This window comes from Castor canadensis, chromosome 5 (assembly GCF_047511655.1).
Source record: "Castor canadensis chromosome 5, mCasCan1.hap1v2, whole genome shotgun sequence".
In the NCBI taxonomy this organism is placed as follows: domain Eukaryota; kingdom Metazoa; phylum Chordata; class Mammalia; order Rodentia; family Castoridae; genus Castor; species Castor canadensis.
This window is the reverse complement of record NC_133390.1, coordinates 13,714,709-13,730,092: the sequence shown is the minus strand read 5'-3', so window position 1 is coordinate 13,730,092 and position 15,384 is coordinate 13,714,709. Positions and strand designations below refer to the sequence as shown.

The window sequence follows — 15,384 nt, the reverse complement described above, 5'->3', positions numbered from 1 at the left end:
CCACTGAGGATGCCGGCACGGCTCCTGACTGTCGGGGATGTCTCCCACGACTTCCAATAGTGAAGCCTCCAGGGCTGTAACCTCTTCCTTCCACTCAACAAGAATTCTCAACCAAATTCAGACGGGGACTCTAAGTCCCTCCAAACGGAGGTGGCCAATCCTCCTTCTGCGGTCTTTCCCAATTAAACCTTGGTATCGGAGGCCGTTTGTTCCTCTCAGGGAGGGGCTGAGATCTCGGTGGGACCTCCAGATGTTGGGGTCCAAGTTTGACCACCCCTCAGAGGAACAAAAGACACTCACGATAATGTAATCCACAAAGCAAGGTTTATTTTCAGCCAGCTGAGGTCCGGGTATCCGCCCGACGCAGTGGGTTTCAACACAGACCCCAAATACAAAATTCAGGCTGCTTTTATGTTTTTTTAGACATTAGTCACAGTCACACAGCAATTTTTATGGTCCCTGGTGTCACATATTTCTGATATCACCCACATCCTGGTGGTGGGGCAAGATTACTTGAAGATTATTTATCAGGAATTTGGTAAACAACAGGTGTCTCAACTCATTGACTCACATACTGTTTTAGCAAGATTAACCAGAAACAGTCCCTGTTCCCAGAAACCATCCCACCTCCCTTAGTTCCAGTAAGTGGTGGCTTGGGTCATGTTTCAGGCTGAGTGGGCTCCAAGCCTCAAAGGTACCCTAACATTTGTACCCTAACAGTATACAACAGAAAAGATAGACTGGGTCACTCCTTAGGGTCTGGGGCAAGGAAGAGGTCTTGGAATGATTTCAAAAAATATGAAGTGTAGCTGTCACCAACTCAAAATATCCAAGAAGTTTATAAGACAAGATTAGAACTGAGAACTAGAGCATATGCTTCATATCAAAGGAAGTGCTGCTGGTCAGTCCTTAGTGAATACTTTCCTTCTGGCACACCAAGTTTCTAGATGCTCTAGTTAGTGAAAAAGGTGAATATTCTTGTCTTTACACTTTTGTTTTCTTTCAATTTATGAAATATATGCCCTTACAAATGTTAGGCTGAGTGAGGGGAAAAATGCATCTTTAATTGAGACTTGTTCTGTAGTATATGACTTCTGATAAACTGATAGTTCATGTCAGCTTTGTTCCCTTCAGCATGTCTTGTACCTGGTACCTTTTGGCTCTGCATGGAACAAACAAGCAATAAATATTTTGTTGAATAAACCAACAGGTTAATGAATGAACTCTGTTTTAACAGTGAATGTGAGATTTTGAAAAGATAGAGCCAAGGGAAACCTGGTCTTGATGGTGACATATTCAAAAGGGTGGATGATTATAAGAAGCATATGTTTGGAGACCTACATGACAGGCACGACTGCAGGAGCTTAGTGTTTGCAATAGTGGGCAGAAGGGGATGAAGCTGTAGCAGACAGAGAGAGGAGACAATACAGGAGAGTAGATATCATATGATAGGTGTTTGAATTTTCATCTTATGGGAACACATCATAGGAACCATCAGAGGCTTAAGCAGAATCGTATGGCTAGATTTGCAATTAGACAGACTATTCTAGTGGAGGTATGTGCACTGGAAGAGAAAGAGAAGAGAGATTAATTATTGCTAATCTTGCCTTTTCACCATAATTTCCACCAAGAACTTTTTGGGTCCCTTAAATACACATGATCAGAATTCTCTAGACTTTTAAAAAGTTTGAAGAATAAACACCATTGCCCTGTTGTCAGGTAAGAGGATATGGCATAGTATCACTTTTCCTATTCACTTACTATAAAGCAGTTGAGGCTTTTCATTTTTGTATTAGAATGAAGTATGAAGGACGAATCAATGACCCAGATTCTTAATTTTGACTGAGGTTCATTTATTTATAGTAAGAATCAAATACATAGTTCCCACACCTGAGCAACAGTGCACACAAAATTTGTATGTAAAGGAAAGATGAAAACAAGATAAAATGTGAAAGGAGCAGCTTGCATTATTAGATTAGGCACAGTGAAAACAAAGAGAAAGCAGTCATTACTAAGAAACAAGCAAAAGTCCAGAGTTTGAATTTTTGTTCTGGATCTTCAGCATAATTATTCACTGGAATGAGGAAGCTATTGGCTTCCTTGTGCAGAGCAAGATGGACGACGGGTGATACACACAGGGGTCACGGGTTGGCAACTGCTGGAGAGAGGCTGCAGAGGTCTGAGGCTGCTAGACACAACATGAACGGTTTGAGGACCATAGGGCACACAACCCAAGGGGCGGCATCCATTAGTGAGAAGGCTCAAGGGTCTGCAGTTGTTGGGAAAACAGGTGAGGGGGCGATAGCCACAGGACACGAAGCTTATGGGATGGCTACTATTGATGATGGGACTCTGTGGACGGCAGCTGCTGGACACATAGCTCAGTGGTCTGTAGGATGTTGGGAGGCAGGAGCTGGAGATGAAGGAAGAAGCAGGAATAAAGCTCGTTCCTTGGCAGAATCTGGGAACATAGTAAGCAGTGGAAGAGTAGCAAGATGTTTCCATGTTGTTGGGCTCCCGGTTAGCTGGTTGACAGCTAGTTGGTTCTCCGCAAGTCTCTTGGCAGTTGTCTGTGACCCAGGTACCATCTTGACAGCTACTGGGCAAGCAGAGGACATTGCCATAGCTCATATTTGTAGAGCAGAGGGCAATGGAAGGGGTGAGAGGAAGATGGCAAGAATTGCTGAAAGATCCTGAGCTGTAGTTTCCAGAGCAGTAGTTGTGGCAAGACATGGTGAGGTTCAGAGAGTAGTTGAGGGAGAGAAGTGAGTACGTCGGGTTTGATTCTGACCCTAGTTTGGTCTGTTCCTTTATATATCCCCAAGAGTGGTGATTCTGTGTACAGACTCTTCCTTGTTGTTGTATGAGGCTGCATCAGAACTCTTGGTTATAGCCCAGGAAGTGGGGCTCCCATCTCCCATAAAACTGGATTTTCCTTGCAATGCCTTGCAGATTAAATTTATTTATAAACTAGTGTGACTGAGTTTTAATAGGGTCTCTCCTTTAATAATCCAACCAAAACAGACACTTTTGAAGTCCGTGAACTTATTCCAATTATAACCAACATTGAACAAACATTTCTTAAATTCCTCACTTGAAATTTTCTTTACAAGTTATAGCAAAGTTCTTTGAAATAGCTGCAAATTATTGCTTTTTGAAGAGAAATTCTATTCTTTTTAGAACTTGCCAAAAGTAACTTAGAAGTGAGTATGTTACAAAAGAATATGAACATTTCTATAACCTATATTGCAGAAAGAATTTAATTCAGTGTAGTGTGGAAATTTTCAATGTTTCTTTTTTACCTTATTTCAGCATCTTTATAGAAACTGACTTACCTCTTAAATCAGAAAATTTGCACTTGTTTTATCAACTTCAATGAATAAATTGAGTAATGTTGAAAGCTTGTTTTTTTTCTAAGATATTTTAAAATATCTTAGTTGAGCTTAGGTAAATTATGGATTCCAGTGTGAGCAAAAGAAAATCAAGTTGGACAAAATGACATTTCTGATATTTATTACAAGCTTATGTATTTCATATTACAACTTCATTTAAAAAAAAGTTTTTGGTAAAATAAAAGTAGGATGCATTGATTAAGATACAGGTGTCTTTTATTCCCTACATGGAAAATACCATTTTTCTGAAAGGAGTTTCTAAACTGATTTATATATATAGTAGCATGAGAATGAATGTAGAGTTTTCCTAAGTTTGACTAGTATGAAGACTATTTAGGAATGTATACTTCTGTAAAAATTGTTAAAAATAATAATTGTGGTTAGATTTAACCAGCCCACTGTATTTTTTAATGCCTTGCCATAGCCAGCCACTCCAGTGGCTATTTTAATGGCAGTTTAAATTATCTTTTAAATCTAAATTCCATTTCTTGTGGCTACAAATTCAATTTAAATCACAACACTTCTATGTTCAATGGTCACACTTACCAAATCTCCCTCTATCCAGTATAGTAGAAAATATGAAATGAAAGCCTTGATTTCTCTATGACGCAATAAGAGTTTATTTTACTACCGGGGCATAAATAAGAAAATAAAATGATATAGTTTCTAATGTTCTATGTGAACATGTTGAATTTATCTCAAAATTTTAGGTCAGAGGCCATTATTCTTTCATGGCTTACCTGATGTGATTAAGAAGTTCCACCTCAGGAATTCATTACCTGACATTCTTTGTACACAGCTGCTAGAGTCTTCTTGTGCAATCTTGGATGCACCAACTAAATAGCGTTAGTAATAGGGACAGCCATATTTAGCTGAATGCTTATCAAATTTATGTGTTGATGCTATTTACGTCTGCTCTTCCTAATGTAACCAAGTGTCCAACACCTGTGTCATTAGTCCACCAATATAGTGTGTGTGTGTGTATATATGTACTGTATATGTTATATGTACATGGAATGTTTTTCCCTGAAGGGCAAAGGTGTGGAATACGGGAAAACTATTCATTCAGTGCCTACTCCATGTTATTCATTAGGGTATGGTACCCACATCCTGTGTGGGTACCCTCACTGGTGATTTTACTTTATCCTTATAACACTAGAAAGAAAATTTTGTTATTTCAAGTATTCATATGAGAAAACCTGAGATTAGAAAGTTATCATAACAATATGAAGAAAAATGTTTGACTAAAAACTTTTTGTATTGTCAAACATTTTTCTTCTCACTATCCCACAGAATATCATATAGAGACCTACTGATATCATCATTTAATAATTACAAGGACCAGGAAATCCACAATATATATTAATATATATATATGTTATATGTTGAAGTGGTTCCTTCATAGTGGCTGTGTCAATAAAAGGGTAGGAATTATTTGGATACAACACCAAGTTCTTCATTAGCAGACTCCTACAAACTACGTTTCCAGCTCCTTTCTGACCCAAAAGCCATGAGATAGTCTGAGGAGCCAAGTATCCTATGTATTTCTCCAGATTTACCAATTTTATTATTTTATATTTAATGAATCATGGATGTTACCTCTCCTTCTCTAGAGGGAACATTCTGAATTTATCTTAGATTTAAGGAATCCTCAGAGCATTCAACAATAAAAGTGTGTCAATAAGCAACTTTTCATTCATTACTTTAGTAAATGTTTATTGAGCATCCAGTTTGTGCAATACATAATGATAGGAGCTGACAAAAACACCATTATGAAATTGTTTTCTGTTCCCAGACATATTCTATCTCATAGGTGGGATAAGACAGAAATACAATCCTTGTCAGTGTTTACTAACTTCTTTAAGTGACATACAGAGCAAGACTAACATACCTAATACCAAATGTTGTCATTTGATACTAACTTTGAAGAATGGAAGGAAATGGCAGAGAATTTGAGGAAGAGGGAGACATTTCAGACTATGGAAAAAGGTATAAAAGCAGAAAAATAACACCAGTGCTTTCACTACAGGGTTCTTAAAAGCAAGGTATAGTGAATGAACTTAGATTGGTATGCTGAATCTCATTCAGTCATCAGAGAAATAGTTTAGATCATGCACAAATGACAAAGTGATCCAGCATCTGATTTCAAAAGAGAGTACTGAGATTAAATTGCAGCGTAGATTGGAAATGTGGGAAAACCTGTTATAATGTTTTACTTCCTTGACCCTCTAAAGGTATGCTTTTTCATCAGTTTTCTCTTTCTTTTATCACTGTTATTATTCAAATTGGGTTTTGTTCTCCTGTGATGAATTTTTTACTGCCATCTTAGATGCTCTTATTTTGCCTAAGTACACTATTTAGAATAACACTCCTAAAATTTATTTTATCATGAGACTCTCTTATTTAAAATATTGACAACTTCCCTCTCTCCACAAGAAATTGTCCAGAGACTTAACCAGTCCTCCCCTGCTTTCATTTTACCATTTTGGTTTGCCTATTCATTTCTCCAATTATAGCTCTTCTATCCACTTGCTTTTTTATAATTTCCTCACTGTTCCTAACTTTCATCTCCTTAGGAATAACTTTAAAATTTTATCTACCATTCAGATGCCAAGTAGATGAGCTACTTTGTGAGTACTCTCCAGACCATTTCTGCCAACCTAAATCTCTCCAACCTTTAAATTTTAAGTGTGTATAACTATCATCACTTAATTTTCTCTCAAAGCTTGAGTTCTTTCTCTCAGTCTCTCTCTCTCTCTCTCTCTCTCTCTCTCTCTCTCTCACACACACACACACACACACACACACACACACACAACCTTACATCTTTGTTTTACAAGGAAAAAAAAAAACATACCTTTGTCTTACTGTCTTATTGGCAAAATATTTGAGTATTATTTCCCAACTGTATTATAGAACTCTTATTATCTATTATTTACTGAACTTTTATTGACCTTATTATATATAAGATACTATTTTATATATTTAAATATAAGGATGTTGTGAGGATTAAATCAACGCAACATCTTTATTTCAGTTGGAGTGATCATTATGCGGAAAATCAACCCATCTTTACTACGTATTTTCTGACTAACATCATAGCAATCATAAAATATAACTTTGGTTTTCTTTATCAACTAAAAATAAGCTTTAATTATGCAGCAATCTCTTTTAGACATTTTTCTCACTATTTTCACCTAGGAAAAACAAATATGAGTTTAGGAGAAACTGCAGGAAACTTCTTGTGCTTTCTCAAGTTTTACTCTTGCCTACTTACTATTTCTGACTAATCATCAATTGTAGCTTAGAGAAGCAGCTCATTATAGACTACAACATAATGAAGTGACGTAAGTGTAGTGCATCCTATTGAAGACTATGTGTAAAATCACTAAATTATAATTCATTCAAAGAATTCTGATTGGCAGTGTAGACTTCTAGGCAAATGATCAGGCTGGTAGGCAGTAGTCAATCAATGATTAAATTTTTACTGTATTATAGCATCATTCAGAATAGAAACAATGGTTTATACATGATTTGAACAAATTTACCTCCCTTAATTCCCTCTAACTCCACATACAAAAACATTTTTCCAGACAATATTAGACAGACTATTTTATATTAACAAATGCATCCTTTCATAACTGGGTTAAAGACTTGAAATTGAAGGTACCTTTTCCCTACCTATAGTTGAGCCCTTGCATTGTGCTCCTTCTATCTTCACAAGGTCTTTATAAATTTCATTCCTTTGACTATATATTCATATTTTAAATGTGAAAGTCTTTTATTAAATTTTCCCCAAGTTCTTGAGACAAACCTGACAAAAATTTTGTGCAAAAGGTATGCAATACAGTGTTTTGATATAAATATATATTGTGAGATGATGATGGCAATCAAGCTAATTAACATTTCTATCACCTCACATAGCTACCATTTGTCTGTTTCTTTGCTTTTTTTTATTCATTTATTCACATGTGCATACAATGTTTGGGTCATTTCTCCTCCATGCCCACTGCCCCCACTCTCTCCTCCACATCCCCCTCGCTTCCAGGCAGAAACTGTTCTGCCCTTATCTCTAATTTTATTGAAGAAAAGACATAAACATAATAAGAAAGACATAGTGTTTTTGCTAGTTGAGTTAAGGATAGCTATACAGAAAGATTCCTAGCGTTACTTTCATGTCAAATGTGTTACAACCCAAACTGATTCATCTTTAACTAATCTTTACACTGGTTCCTGATCCCCTTCTCGTGTTGACCTCTGTCACTTGAAGGTTTCTGTATTAGTTTCTCTGGAGTGGAGACATCAAATGCTTCTTTGTTTTGGGTTTTCTATCTATCCCCATACCTCCCGTATGTGCTCTCCCCTTGTCATGTGACCCAAGTCCAACCACATTGCTGTATTTGCCCTAGATCTAAAGTCTGCATATGCGAGAGAACATAAGATATTTGGTCTTCTGGCCTGGCTAACCTAGGTTAGGTTCTCTAGTTCCACCCATTTACTTATGAATGATAATATTTCATTCCTCTTCATAGCTGAGTAAAATTCCATTGTGTATAAATACCACATTTTCTTGATCGATTTGTCAATAGTGGGGCATCTTGGTTATTTCCATAACTTGGCTATTGTGAATAGCATTGCAATAAACATGGGGGTGCAGGTGCCTCTGGAGTAACCTGTGTGCATTCCCTTTTGGGTATATCCCCAGGAGTGGGATTGCTGGATCACATGGTAGGTCTATGTTTAGATTTTTAAGAAGCCTTCAAATTTTTTTCTAGAGTGGTTGTACCAGCTTGCATTCCCACCAGCAGTGTACGAGGGTTCCTTTCCCCCCACATCCTCACCAACACCTGTTGTTGGTGGTGTTTCTAATAATGGTTATTTTACAGGGGTGAGGTGGAATCTTAGTGTGGTTTTGATTTGCATATCCTTTATTGCTAGAGATGGTGAGCATATTTTCATGTGTTTTTTGGCCAGTTGAATTACTTCTTTTGAGAAAGTTCTGTTTAGTTCAGTTGCCCATTTCTTTATTGGTTCATTGATTTTGGTAGAGTTTAATTTCTTAAGTTCTTTATATATTCTGGTTATCAGTCCTTTGTCTGATGTATAGCTGGCAAATATTTTCTCCCATTCTCTGGGTGGTATCTTCAGTTTTGAGATAATTTCTTTTGTTGTGAAGAAGCTTTTTAATTTTATGAATTCCCATTTGTCTATTCTTTCTCTTAGTTGCTGGGCTGCTGGAGTTCTATTGAGGAATTCCTTGCCTATACCTATTAGTTCCAGAGTGTTTCCTGCTCCTGCCTGTACTAACTTCAGAGTTTTGGGTATGATATTAAGGTCCTTGATCCATTTTGAGTTGATACTAGTACAGTGATCTAGTTTCAGTTTCTTGCAGATGGATAACCACTTTTCCCAGCAACATTTGTTGAAGAGGCTGTCTTTTCTCCATCATATGTTTTTGACACCTTGCCAAAAATAAGGTGGGTATAGTTGTGTGGTTTCATATCTGGGTCCTCTATTCTGTTCCACTGGTCTTCATGTCTGTTTTTGTGCCAATACCATGCTGTTTTTATTGTATTGCTTTGTAATATACTTTGAAGTTGGGTATTGTGATACCTCCAGCATTGCTCTTTATGTTGAGTATTGCCTTGGCTATTCACGGTCTCTTATGTTTCCAAATGAACTTTAAGGTAGATTTTTCAATCTCTGTGATGAAAGTCATTGGGATTTTGATGGGAATTGCATTAAATATGTAGATTGCTTTCAGTAGTATAGCCATTTTTACTATGTTGATTCTACCCATCCATGAGCACTGGAGATATTTCCATCTTCTGTAGTCTTCCTTAATCTATTTTTTCAGGGATTTGTAGTTCTCCTTGTAGAGGTCATTCACATCCTTTTTAAAGCTGACTCCCAGGTATCTGATTTTTTTTTTAGGCTATTGCGAATGGAATTGTTTCCACATATTCCTTCTTAGTTTGTTCATTGTTGGTGTATAGAAAAGCTAATGATTTTTGTAAGTTGATTTTGTATTCTGTCACCTTGCTATACCTGCTTATAGTGTCTAAGAGTTTTTGGGTAGAGTTTTTTGGGTCTTTGAGGTACAGGATCATGTCGTCTGCAAATAAGGATATTTTGACAGTTTCTTTACCTATTTGTATTTCTTTTATTTCTTCTTGCTTAATTGCTCTGGCTAGGACTTCCAGGACTATGTTGAATAGGAGTGGGGATAGTAGGCACCCTTGTCTCCTTCTTGATTTTAGAGGAAATGGTTTCAGTGTTTCACCATTAAGTATGATGTTGGCTGTAGCTTTGTCATTTATAGCCTTTACAATACTGAGGTACATTCCTCCTATTCCTAGTTTTCTTAGAGCTTTTATCATGAAGTGGTGTTGGATCTTGTTGAAGGCTTTCCTGCATCTGTTGAGATGATCAAGTAGTTTTTGTCTTTGCTTCTATTGATGTGCTGTATTACATTTATAGATTTGCATATGTTGAACCACCCCTGCATCCCTGGGATGAAGCCAACTTGGTCATGGTGAATGATCTTTCTGATGTGTTTTTGGATTCGGTTTGCTATTATTTTATTGAGGATTTTGTAAACAAATGGCCTATAATTCTCCTTTTTGCAGGTGTCTTTGTCTGGTTTTGGGATGAGAGTAATATTGGCTTCATAAAATGAGTTAGGCAGTGTTTCTTCTCTTTCTGTTTCATGGAACAGTTTAAGGAGGGTTGGTTCTTCTTTAAAAGCCTGGTCTGATAGAATTCAACAGAGAATCCATCAGGTCCTGGACTTTTTTTTTTTGGAAGACTCTTTATTGCTGCTTCAATTTCATTTTGTGTTATAGATCTATTCAGGTGATTAATATACTCTTGGTTCAGTTTTGGATGGTCATAATTGTCTAGAAGTCTGTCAATTTCTTCAAGATTTTCAAATTTATTAGAATATAGGTTCTCAAAGTAGTCTGTGATAATTTCCTGAATTTCTGTGGTGTTTGTTGTTATCTTCACTTTTACATTTCTGATTTTACTGATTTGGGTTTTTTCTCTCCTCATTTTAGTCTGGTTTGCCAGTGGTCTGTCAATCTTATTTAATTTTTCAAAGAGTCAGCTTTTTGTTTCATTGATTCTTTGTATTTTTAATTTTGTTTCTGTTTCATTGATTTTAGCCTTTATTTTTATTATTTCTCTCCTTCTGCTTGCTTTGAAATTTGCTTGTTCTTGTTTTTCTAGGAGTTTAAGATGTAGCATTAGGTCATTGATTTGAGATCTTTCTGACCTTGTTATATATGCACTCATGGCTATAAACTTTCTTCCTAGGACTGCCTTTGCTGTGTCCCATAGGTTCCAATAGGTCATGTTTTCATATTCATTAAGTTCCAGGAAGCTCTTAATTTCCTCTTTTATTTCATCAATGACCCATTGATCATTGATCAATGTGTTGTTCAGCTTCTAATTGTTTGCTTGCTTTTTACTGTTGTTTTTGTTGATTTCTAGCTGTAATGCATTGTGATCACATAGAATGCATGGGATTATTTCTGTTTTCTTATATTTGCTGAGGCTTGTTTTGTGCCCTAATATGATCAGTTTTGGAGAAGATTCCATGGACTACTGAGAAGAATGTATATTGTGGAGAGGTTGGATGAAGTATTCTGTAAACATCAGCTAGGTCTATTTGATCTATGGTATGATTTAGTTCTAGAATTTCTTTATTGATTTTTTGTTTGGGTAACCTATCAATTGGTAATAAGGGGGTATTAAAGTGTCCCACTATCACTGTGTTGGAGTCTATATATGTTTTTAGGTCCTTCAGAATATGTTTGATGAAATTGGTTGCATTGACTTTGGATGCATATAAGTTGATAATTTTTATTTCCTTTTGGTATATTTCCCCTCTTATTAATATGGAGTGTCTTTATCTCGTTTGCTCAATGTAAGTTTGAAGTCTCCTTTGTCCAAGGTAAATATTGCTACCCCTGCCTAGTTTAGGGGGCCATTGGCTTGGTAGATCTTCTTCAAGCCTTTCACCCTCAGCCAGTGCTTATTTCTGTCAATGAGATGGGTCCCCTGTAAGCAGCAGGTTGTTGGATCTTCCTTGTTAATCCAGTTTGCCAAGCAGTGTCTTTTGATTGGGGGAATTAAGTCCGTTAACATTCAGTATTAGTATTGATAGGTATGTGGTGATTCCTATCATTTAGTGTGCAGAATTAATTGAAGAATCTTTTGCAGTGGTGGCTTTGTGGTCATATATTGTTTTAGTTTCTGCTTATCATGGAAGACTTTTATTGCTCCATCTATTTTGAATGATAGTTTTGCTGGGTAGAGTATCCTAGGGCTGAAGTTATTTTCATTCAGTGCCCAGAAGACCTCACTCCATGCTCTTCTTGCTTTTAAGGTTTCCGTTGAGAAATCTGCTGTGATTTTGATTGGTTTACCTTTGTATATTATTTGTTTTTTCTCTTTTACAGCCTTAATATTCTTTCTCTATTGTTTGTGCTTGTTATTTTAATGATAATATGTTGTGGGGTAGTTCTACTTTGGTCAGGTCTGTTTGGTGTCCTAGATACTTCCTGTTCCTGAATGAACATAGTTTTCTCTAGATTTGGGAAATTTGCTGTTATTATTTTGTTGAATATATTACAAATTCCTTTTGCTTGCACCTCTTCTCCTTCTTCAATGCCCATGATTCTCAGGTTTGGTCTTTTGATGGAATTGGTGAGTTCTTGCATATTCCTTTCACAGGTCTGAATTGTCTAACAGTTCAGTTTTTCCGTTAATTACCATTTCATCTTTGAGTTCTGAGATTCTGTGTTCTGCTTGTTCTAGTTTGTTGGAGTGGCCTTCCATTTTGTTTTGTATTTCTGTTTCATTCTTTTTTCTGATGTTTTCCATATCATGGGTCACTTCCTCTTCAATATTGTCAATTTTTGTCTTTAATTCATTTATCTCTCATTTATGGTGTTTTCTGTTTCACTCTGGTATTTATTTAGGGCTCCTATGATTTCATTTATTTGTTCTTATGCTTTCTCATATTTTTTATTTTTATTGTCTTGGAATTTCTTGAGTGTCTTCTCTACATTTTGGTTGACATGTCTAGTATCATCTCTATGAAATTCTCATTGATTACTTGCAGCATTTCCTCTTTCAGGGTGTTCTTGTGGGCTTTGTTGGGTTCCATGGTATAGTTTATCTTTGTTTTGTTGGAGTCTGGATCTGGGTATCTGTTTTTTTTTTTTTTCATTTCCCTCTGGAAAGAATTGATTCCATCCTTTTTTCATCTTCTCATCATTCCACTTGGTACTGTTTCTGTCCCTGGTCTATGTGTAATTTGGTATTAGCTAACTTATAATAGTAAAATAACAAAACCAAGAAAGAAGGAGAAAAAAGAAAAAGAAGGAAAAGAAGAAAAAATAATGGAGACACAAAGAAATCAACAGGGAGATATGGTGGACAATCAGACAGTCAACAAGACACACAAACACTTAAAGAAAAGAGAAAAAATAACAAAGGAAAAAAATTCCTGGTTCAGGAACAGTAGAATTTCAGTCTTAGTAGTTCTGGTGTTACTCCTTTAGCATCCAGTCCTGTTTGTCTGCTTCTCCTATGCAGGTTTGGAGCTGGTGTCTGGTGGTGTTGGAGTCTTCCTGTGGCAGGTGGCAAGCCGGTGTGCCAGTGGGCCAGTGGGCAGGTAGTGACCTGGTGAGCAGTGGCCTGGCTGTTCTGCGGGACAGAATCCTGATGGGCCTGTGGGGTGTAAGCATGGTGAGTCTGTGGGTTGGGGGCCTGGCAGGCCTGTGGGGCAGAGGCCCAGTGGGACGGCAGATGGCGGCTGCCTGGGGGTGGTGGCCTGCTTGTTCTTTCAGTGTATCATGGCATGGAGGAGCCTTCCACAAGCTAGGGGTTTAGGGTACCGAAGTTTCAGCTCTCCCTGGTGCTTTACCTCAGCCAAGTTTGTCTCTAACGTCTCAGCAAGGTCCCTGATTCACGAAGATAACAGTCTGCGTCTGTGTCCCACTCGTGATTTTTCTTTATTTCTTTGTTGATGGGAACACTTATGATCTGTTCTTTTAGCAAATCTCAAATACACAATACACCATCATTATCATCACCACGCTGTATATTTTAGATCACCAAAACTAACTTATCCTGAATAAATGAAACACTTTGTATTTTGACGGTATCTCCCCACTTATTTAACTCTCTAGCATCTGGCAACAGATGTTTTAGTCTTTGCTTCCATGAGGTTGACTTTTTAGGGCACCAGGTAAAAGTAATATCATGTAGAACTTGTCTTTCTGTGTCTGTCTTTTTTCAGAGTGTAATATCCTTCAGGTTCATCCATGTTGTTACAAATGGCATGATGTCTTTATTTGCAAGACTAAATAACATTCTATTATATTATTCTGTTTCTGTGTGTGTGTGTGTGTGTGTGTGTGTGTGAGAGAGAGAGAGAGAGAGAGAGAGAAAGTGTTCAGTGTGGCTTTAGAACATACTATTTGACACCAAGGAAATAGTCAAGACATTGGTCTAAAGGCATAGTGATCCAGTAACTGATTTCAAGAAGACAGTATGTGCAATAATAATTTCTTTATTCATGGATCCATCATGGGCATTCAGGTTATTTTATAACTTGACTATTGTGAATAATGCTGCAATATATATGGAATTATTCATATCTGAATCATGTGTTTCATTTTCTTTGCATATATACTTCAAAGTGAGGCTAATGGATCATATACTAGTTCTATTTTTAATTTCTTAAGCAGCTTTTACGATACTTTCCAGAATGATTTTATCAATTTTCAGTAACTGTTTTCTCAACATCCTCGCCACAGTTCTTATCACGTGCCTTTTTTGATAGTAGCTATTCTAACAGGTATAAAGTGACATTTCATTGTTGTTTTAAATGCATTTCTGTGTTGATTAGAGAGATTGAATTTTTTAAACATATCTGTTGGTATTTACATCTCGTTTTTTGAAAAATGCCTGTTCATAACCTTTGCATATTTAAAAATTGTGTTATTTATTCTGTTGCTGACTTGTTTGGGTTCTTAAATATTTTGGATGTAAGTTCCTTCACAGATTCTTGGCCTGAAAATATTTTCTCGTAACCTATAGGTACCTCTTCAGTCTATTAATTGCCTTCGCTATGAGTTAACTTCACAGAGTTAACTGCACTCCCATGTTGGTTTTAGAATTGTTCATAATATTTAGATATTGAAGCATTGTAGGAGTACATTAATGTATAAATGGATAAGAAAAATGTCATATGTCTACTATTCACACAAACAACACAATGCTGTACAGTCTAATAAAGAAAGTGCTGTCATCTGCAACCACATGGAAAGACTTGGATTATATTCTATTAATGAAATAAGTAATACACAGAAGGACAAATGCTGTATTATTCCACAGATATTTGGAATTCAAAAATAGATCAGGCTCATGGAAACAGAGAATAGCTATAAAGTTATCTTTAGCTGGAGGGAGAGGACAGTTTGGGAAAGAAGAAATATTTCTCAAAGGGTATAATGTTTCAATTAGACTGAGAGATAAGTTTTAGTGATCTATTGCATTGCATGATAACTATTTATTGTGTATTTCCAAACTCATATAATAATAGATTTTAGTGCCCTCAACCACAAAATAAGTGCTAAATTAGTGTAGTTATGGATATGTTGATTAACTTGAATCAAGTTTTCTACAATATATGCATAGATCAAAACATAGCACTTTATTAATAAATTCATGACTTTTAAATAAGCAACTAAATCTCAATCTGACACAAAATCAACACAAAATGATAAGAAATTTTATGTGCCACATGATAAAAACTTTTAGAAAAAAATAGGAGAAATTTTTCATGATCAGTAGCTGGCAAGTAGTTCTTAGATCTCACACTACAAGCCTAGTACAGAAACAGAAAGAATTACTAATTGCACTTATTCAAAACTTAAAAAAAATTTCTGCCAAAATCCTTGTTAAGAAGATTAGG

At 36.4% G+C, this 15,384-nt stretch overlaps 1 protein-coding gene across 1 annotated transcript; it reads right to left on the bottom strand.

The window, feature by feature from the left end:
- Nucleotides 1-1,845: 1,845 nt before the first annotated feature.
- LOC109676261 (keratin-associated protein 26-1) lies at nucleotides 1,846-2,796 on the bottom strand. The gene has a single exon (XM_020152731.2). It carries the CDS (start codon nucleotides 2,731-2,733, stop codon nucleotides 2,089-2,091), a length of 645 nt encoding a protein of 214 aa, XP_020008320.2. The 5' UTR covers nucleotides 2,734-2,796; the 3' UTR covers nucleotides 1,846-2,088.
- Nucleotides 2,797-15,384: the final 12,588 nt, after the last annotated feature.